The sequence below is a fragment of the Aphelocoma coerulescens genome, chromosome 3, assembly GCF_041296385.1.
Source record: "Aphelocoma coerulescens isolate FSJ_1873_10779 chromosome 3, UR_Acoe_1.0, whole genome shotgun sequence".
In the NCBI taxonomy this organism is placed as follows: Eukaryota; Metazoa; Chordata; class Aves; order Passeriformes; family Corvidae; genus Aphelocoma; species Aphelocoma coerulescens.
In genome coordinates, this window is record NC_091016.1 from 1,296,778 (window position 1) to 1,304,681 (window position 7,904).

At 50.1% G+C, this 7,904-nt stretch overlaps 1 protein-coding gene across 1 annotated transcript; it reads left to right on the forward strand.

Moving 5' to 3' along the window:
* Positions 1-3,323: 3,323 nt before the first annotated feature.
* On the forward strand, positions 3,324-7,566 carry LOC138107092 (zinc finger CCHC domain-containing protein 10-like). The gene is made up of 2 exons (XM_069008417.1): positions 3,324-3,758; positions 5,286-7,566. Exons 1-2 carry the CDS (start codon positions 3,667-3,669, stop codon positions 5,509-5,511), a joined length of 318 nt encoding a protein of 105 aa, XP_068864518.1. The 5' UTR covers positions 3,324-3,666; the 3' UTR covers positions 5,512-7,566.
* The last annotated feature ends 338 nt before the right edge of the window (positions 7,567-7,904 follow it).

The following is a 7,904-nucleotide window of genomic DNA, read 5'->3' on the forward strand; positions in this document are numbered from 1 at the left end:
AACCCCATGGCAGAGGCAGTCTGCAAAGGAGCCCAGAGCTGTGCTTGGAGCAGAGAGTGCTGAGAGCTGCGGGTGCCTCTGCTGCCCCAGGCTGGCAATATCCCCATGGAACAGACTGGGCAAATAGGATTAGAGGGAGCACAGTCCCTTCAGGGAAGGGGTTTTCTCCTGTGCACATCAGGCACGGGGCAGGAAGGGAACTTTGGAAATCGGCTGCTTTCCCCCAGAAAGCATCACTCGCATCAAGAGCAAAGGTTGGTTTGGGTGTGAGCACTTGAAATAACTTGGAAAGAGAAGCAATCACCTTTTGCTGCTTCTTTCTTTCTTTCTTTCAGATGCTGGGATTGCCTCTGTGGACATGTGCTGAGCTCTCCCCGCAGGGAACTGTCAGCCCTGAATGCCTGTGCAATAACTGCAGCTGCCCAGGTAGGCACAGGAAACTATTCCACACATTAAATTGCCATGACCTGAGGCACTCCTGGAGAGAGTGTAGAGAGTTACAGCACTGATCCTGCTCCTTGCTTTCCCAGTAGTGCATGAACATGATTTCATCCTGATCCTGATCATTCCAAGGACAATAACCACTGAGGTGCCACTGACGATGCCACTTTTCTGACGGGCCTGGCCCAGAACTGTAGCCCGGCAGCATTCTGGGGGGGCAGTTCAGTTCCCCCTCCATTCCTAGACTCTGGGCCGTTCTAGGAGACATCTGATCCCTTTCCTAGGCTGCCACCACAGCCTAAGCTCCCACCCCCACTGGGCCGTGACGGCATCGGCGCACCCAAAGCCACCCGACGGCTCCGGCCCTGCCCATCAGGCCCGGCCAGGGGAGCTGAAATAAAGCCTGGAAATCTCAAGGGTAAACTGGCAGCACAACCACAACCCTCCCTCACTTGAGAGTAAAGAGGTGTCCCTGTATTTACACACATCCAGGAACAATACTCCTCTAGAGGAATCTTGGATTTACTTTTTTATCAGTTGAACTGGCACAGCTGCCACCTGATGCCATTAAATTCTCCATCCCCACAATCCCTGGTTACCCTTGGCTGTGGGGTTTTGCTGTCCCACAGTTAGGAGGGAGCTCTGGCCAGCCTGATTGCCCAAGAGCATTTGAAATCCTAATCCTCACTTCTTTGACTAATGAATCTCTTAAAAGCCACTCTGCATTGTGCAGAAAAGCGCCTTGGTCCCACTGGGAGCTGCACATCTATAACAGCTGTTCTCGGTTATTCCAAGTGAGTAAAATAATTATTAAGGAAAAGAGGAAACAGTTAAACCAAACAACTTTTGCCTGATGTTTTCATCAGGAATGAGTTGGGAGCTAAGCAGCAAGGCCCTCAGACAGGCACAGTGTCTGATATAAACTATATCTGTGCACACATAAAAAATGTTATATATAAATAGATATCTATGTGCCCTAATATATGACATATTTACATTACGGAGTTATGTAAGTCATAAATATCTGCCCTATCTATAACCACAATTTTTTTATCACAAACTACCTCTAATTTACCCCCCCACACCTGATTCTAGGAATGTAACATTTTTAGGGATCCTAAAATCAAACAGATGCAGGAAAATAAACCATGATTTTATCCCCTTAATTCCAAGATGTTTTCCTGGATGTGTACTGCTGGGTCTGTTTTTCTGTAAGATCTTGTGGCTTATCCCTGAAGTGCACTTGGCATTGTCAGGATCATGAAATCCATTTGGAATTTTACTGTCTCTGCAGTATCCAGTGAGGTGAGTTTTTCCAAAATTATTTCTCTCGGACCGAGCACATCTCCTCAAGTTCCTTCTCACTTTTTGCATCGTTGAAATGCAAAATGGGAAAAGATAAATGTGCAGCTCAACTGAAACCAGTAAAAAGCATCATTTCCCTTCTTTCTTGTTTTGTTCTTAGAGCCTGTTGGAGTGCTGGCCTGGATTTGGGAGGAGCCAAGTAGCCTGGAGCAGTGAGGTTTTTCCTGTCAGAAATCCATGCTGGGGATGTTTTCCCTGGCTGTCCCAAGGGGAAGGAACAGCTCTGGAGTTTTTGCAGCCACAGGCTGGGGATGCATCCCCTGAAAACCAGTTCAGGATCGTTCATCTGACTCTGTCCCTGACCTGTGGCTTCCAGGGAGCCTTCTGGTCTTCTGGATATTCCCAGGAGAGGATATTCCACCACCTGACTTTTAAGCCAGGAATTGCAAACCCAGTAAGTCAGTCACATTCTATGGGAGCTGCCCCAATGGTGGGATGGCAGAGGGCACAGCCCACGCTGCTGTTTGGGACATTCCCAGCTGGAACGGGAGCCAGCTGGGCATTTTGGAGCGCTGAGGCCACAAGGGCAGCCTTGAGTGGCATTCCCAGGCAATGCTGAGGCATCCCATGCCTGTGGCACGTGGCAACACATGCCTGATGTGGAGCAGAGAGAGGAAGGGAGAAATTCTGAGTTGATGGGAGGAATGGAATTGGGCTTTCCAGAATGGAATTGGTATAGGTGCTGATGGTATCATGGAATCATGGGGTGGCTTGGAAGGGACACAAAGACCCTCTGGGCTCTGTTTTCCCATCCCATGGCAAAGAACACATCCAAAACTGCCTCCTCACCCTCATGGAATGGCAATGGGTGTTGGGAGCTCTGGCAGGAGCACCTGGAGACCAGGTAAGAATAGCAGTGGGATTGTTTTGGCTGCTGCTGGATGTGGTTTTCTCTTTTCAGGATGTTCCTCTGATCGATGTTTTCACAGTAGCTTGCTAGGCCTCATTTGAGGATAATTCCAAGAATTTGGAAGTAGTTGGAAAAGAGTGAGGACAAAAGGTGAACCTGATCCATTTCTAGTAATTCTGAACTTCTCTTGCAGCACCATTCTGGGGGAAAGCTGGTTAAAGGATAAAGATGCAGAGGAACAAGTGTTGTCAACCCCCCTGCCTCCCTGACAGAGCAAAGCTTTCTGCAATCCCAGTAAATCTCTTGGAGAAACTGTGGGATCACAAGGTTTCCTAGGAAAGGAAAACTAAGGACAGAGATGAGGAAAGAGGCTTCCAATTAATAATGATTTGATGGAGGTAGGAATGATTCTTGTATGTTTGATGCACCCCTTTTTATTCCTGGGATAATTTTAAATGATTTCTTTAAAAACTCATTTTGATTTGGGAATTCAAATTAGAGAGGAAGCGATGCAAAATAAATGCAGGGAGAGATCACAGAATCATCCTGGAATGGCAGAATAGTTTGGGTGGGAAGGGACCTTAAGGATCACCTCATTCCATCCACAGGGTGCTCCAAGCCCCAGCCAGCCTGGCCTCAAACACTTCCAGGGATGGGGCAGCCACGATTTCCCTGGGTTTCCGAGCACAAGAGGAAATTTCCAGCAGGAAGTGAGGGGTTTCCTTTGCTCTGCCTGGCCCTAGCAGGGCTTTGGGAGGCAGAGGGTGTGGGAACAGGAGCTTTGTCCACTGCCTTGGGGGAGTCTCTGATGTCCCAAAACCCAGCCGAGCAAGTGGTTGTGGTTTAACATCCCGTTCAAAGGAGATGCCAGGCCAGGAACGGGAATGGACTGCAGAGCAGGGATGGTGCCCAGCAGAGGGGTGACCGTCCAGGGGGTCCCAGCAGTCCATCCCTGCTGGCCAGGTTTGGGATGAGCAGGTTGGTGACTGTCCCTGTGCTTGCTCTGCAGGATGAGGAAGCCAGGCCTGCTGAGGAGGAAGATGAGGAGGTGTGGGAGGATGGAGACAGCGGCCACCAAAGGCTGCGGAAGGCACAGATCCAGGTAGGAGACGTTGCCTCCCGAGGAGAGGGACTTGTCTGTCCCATTGGAATTTGGGGCATGAGGCCAGTGGAACAAAGGGTTTGATTCCATTTTCTTACTTGGGTTTTCACGTGCCTTAAGAGAGCTTTGTGAAAATGTCATTATCCCTGATTGAATCTCTGAAAAACAGGGATTGAAGCTTTCAGAAGGGGCCCAACCCTGCCTGCACGTATCCAAGTGCAGCTCCAGCTCTTGCTTCCCTCTGGCAGAGGCAGCTTTAGGTGCAATATCCTGATGTTTCTGGGAGTGGGTTTTGGAATAAACCTACACACGGGCTGTCCATGGGTTGCTGCTATGGATTCTGTGAAAGGTGATCAGGAAAAGCAAGTTCAGAGTTACTCAGCGGATCCTCTGATTCCTGCCCATCTCATGGAGCTGGTCAGGGTGAAACTACTACTCCCATGCTTTTTATTTTCTCCTCTTAGTGCTGGTTTTTCCCCAGGTAAGTCAGTGTTGGAGCAGCCTTGTGGGTTTATCTGTAATGAGCAGTGGTTGTGTCTGCACACAGAGATAGCAGATCACAGCTGTAGTGTGCAAACGTTGGTGCTTTGTGCCTTAGTGCACACCCACATTTGTCAGCTGGCAGGGCTGATACGATGAGAAAACCTCGTACTCTTCAATAACCTGAGCACAGGCACTTCCTGAGTTGTTACATTTAACCAAAGCTCTGATAAAAAATACTACATTAATTTTTCTAATGGAGACCAGATTCCGCATGATCATAATTTACGTTTTGGGATACTCTTTGATTGACTCTGGTGGGAAGGGAGGTGAATCAGTATCGTGTACTTTAGGGAAAGATCTAGGGGAGAATTGAATTGTACTTCCTTGGAATTCACATCACCCCCCCTTACTCGGAGATGTTGATCTTGAGAACAACAAGCAGAGAACAGCCCAGGAAGGGCCGAACGTGAAAAAACCTCTTTGCTGTGTTCATCATTCTGTCTTAATCTTGGATTGTTTCCACCCTTCTCCTCCACCTGGAAGTCACAAGCATCCTGCAGTGGCAGGTACTCTGGGTTCTTCTGCCAGGAGTAGTCCAAGAACAGCTTTTGCTGGGAACAGCTCTGACCTTGCTGAAATCACTTCTGAAACCTCCCCTGACTCTTGCAGTGCCAGAATTTCATGGTGGCAGAGGTGAGGCAGGGACTGAGCCTGGTTCATTGTCCCCAGAGCTCGGGTAGTTTAGGACAGTCAGGCCAGTAAAGCCCCTGCTCAGGGCTGGGAACGAGATCCTGGCCAGCTTTCCCCTCTCTGCAGTCCTGCTGGGCTATGTCATGCCCTGGGGCCACTCTGCCATTGCTCAAATGGCCAAAATCCACTCATCCAGGAGGGGAAAAGGGAGGGAGGGCACAGGAATTCAGCTTAGGTGGTGAGGCCTGGAAAGTTTCAAGGCAACTAATTGATCTTTGGATTATTCCAGCAGAGCAGAGAACACGGTGCCATGGGCTCTGGCAGGGCTGTGCTCAGCTCTTTGTTCTCTCCCAGGTCCAAAAGTGTGACCAGTTCCAGCAGCAGCAGCGACAGCTCAGCCAGCGACTCCTCCTCTGGCAGCCAGGACTCCTCTACCTCCTCCGAGGACAGTGACAGTGAGGACAGCTCCTCCCCCTCCTCCAGCAGCTCTTCCTCCGACTTCGACTCGCATCCGAGCTCCTCCAGCAGCAGCAGCAGCGACAGCAGCTCTGAGGATGAGCCCCCAAAGAAGAAGAAATAGCTGGGGAGCTGCAGGACTGGTGTGGAGTGGGGGAGAAGCCCCTCCCAGGGGCTGGAGCACACGGCTGCCAAACATTCAATGGTCAACATTTCTACTGCTCACACTTTCCAAGTGTTTTGCCTAGTTGTTCCTAGGACATGGAAGGTATTAAATGGCTTCCTGAGACTTACTGAGAGAGTATTTTTGTGCTGTATCCTTTTATGGAAGATTTTACTTTTTTAGTTCCAAGAAAAATTCTAAAAAAATCTATCATCAGATTCGTTTCTATGAGCTGAAGTCCAGTAACCTGGATGTTTGCATGCTGGAAAGCAAAAGCTTTTTATTGCCGGTTATGCTGCGCATCGTGTGCTGTTCCTCTGTTAATGACACCTTCACCTCCATTGAGAAAATCCTCTCCAACTGGTAAAAGCAGAAGTTTTTCAGCGCTGCTGTGGAGCTGTGGCATTGTTGAAGCTGAATGCACAACGTGTCCCACACAGAGCCTCCCATCTCATTAGCTGGTGGCAAATGGATTCTGTGCTGCTGAGCTTGTGTTCCAATGGCTTTTCCTGATGCTTCCAGGTCCAGTCCTAAGTGCACCATGCAGTTGAGCTGTGTTGGTTTGTTCCTGATCAACGGAGTGCTTGTCCTGCCCGCAGGCTCTGGGCTTTTCACTGCCCTGTGGCCTTGGCTCGTGTATTGCAAGTGTCTGCTGAGACACAGAGTGTTGGTGTTGGGAAGCAGCAGCTCAGTGACTTGGGGCTGCTGCTGCTTTAGGAGTTTCATCTTTGTGCCTTTTTTTTTGTCAGTTCGGTGTGCCCCAGTGAGCCAAGGGCTGCCGTGGGTGTTCTGCAGAGCTCCAGCACAATATTGCCACGCAGCAAAAGCAGAGAAATAATAACAGCCACAACTGGGCACTGCTCTCACTGGATGCTCAGTAAAAAAGAGACTCCTTGAAATAAAGGGCTCAAAGCAAAGTGTTTCCCTTTGGCTGTGTGAAATGCAGGATTTCCGAGTGGCAGTCTGCAGAAATTCAGTCATTCTTTCTTTGTGGGAACTGCCCTGGAGAAGGAAGTGAGTGCAAAAGCCCCACAAGCCCTACAAACGCAGATGCAGACAGGCTCCAGCGCAGGGATTGCTGGATGCAGAGTGGGAATTCTTTGTTCTTCTGGTGCATTGAAGCAGTTGCCATTAGGATTTTATTTGGTGATGCAGTCTCCTGAATTTCTTCTTGTCGGAGTGCCCTTTGTGGGGAGGAGGCATCACTTGTGGAAGAATTCTCAAGTATCTTAGTTTAGGTAAAATACAGCAAGTAAAGTATTTTTTTTATAATTTTTATGGAAAAAGTAGTGCGTAGACTTCCTTTGGAATAAACTTAAACTTACTTAAATGTTTGGAAATCCCTATGTTCTGTGTGTGTGTGTGTCTGTGAGCACTCCTGTGTTTTACAGAACACACTGCAGAGTGTAAATAAAACTACCAGAAAGGTGTTTAAGTCTTGTGGACTGAATGTAGCATTTAATGGGAAAGTGAATAAATTATTAACCAGCAGTTGCTAAGTGGATGCTTCCTGCAAATATCCGAAATCTTTGTGGTGGTGTGTGCAGGTTGCAGCTGGCGTTGCCCTGGCATTGCCTCCCAGCGGGGCAGGATTGCGCCCCAGGAAGTTCTCCAGGCGGAAGTCCCTGGGTCTCCGGATTATTTTTTTTAAAAAGTTTAGTTTGTCTTGGCTTTTTCTTTTTTTTTCCTGCCCTTTCTGGTTCCTTTGTCTCTCCATGTTCTTATTTTACAGAGGATCCCCTCCCCAGCCCGGCCAGAGCCGCAGCCGCCTTCACGTGCTGCTGCCTCAGGCGCTGCTCCCGTGCTGGCTCAGGAATGTGATCAAAGCCCGGCTCAGCAGGAATTGTTGCGGGCCTGCTCTGTTTAATCGCTGCCGCTGCGAGCAAAGCTGCCCCTGCTCCTTGAGGGGAGCGCTCGCTGCAGCCCGGGAGGAAAAGAGCCGAGGAGAAGCTGCGCCCTTTGCAGGAGAAGCGCTGGGAGCAGAGGGGAGAGCGGGCAAAGGGAGCGAGAGCAGCGGGGCGGGCGGGGCGGCGTCAGCGGTGATCCCTCCGCGGTTGGGGCCGCATCACAAATAGTCCCTCGGGCGGATCACTCCGCGGTTGGGGGACGCATCACCGGTGCTTCCTCCGCGGGCAGGACCGCATCACAAGTAGTCCCTCCGGCGGATCCCTCCGCGGTGCGCATGCGCACTGATCAGCGGGGAAGCCCTTTGTCGTGTGGTCATTAAGGGAGCCATGGAAACAGTGCTGAGCATGCGCGGTGTTGTGGGAAGGGAAGCGCACGAGCAGCGCTGTACCTGGTTACGTCATGTGGTGTTGAAGGGCGGGGCGGAGCCGGGCAGCGCTGCGCATGCG

Bases quoted from the DNA above. Each gene is read 5' to 3' on its own strand.
- LOC138107092 (XM_069008417.1), top strand. From the start codon at position 3,667: ATGAGGAAGCCAGGCCTGCTGAGGAGGAAGATGAGGAGGTGTGGGAGG. The intron at 3,759-5,285 runs GTAGGAGACGTT...GTTCTCTCCCAG, and splicing joins TGCGGAAGGCACAGATCCAG to GTCCAAAAGTGTGACCAGTT.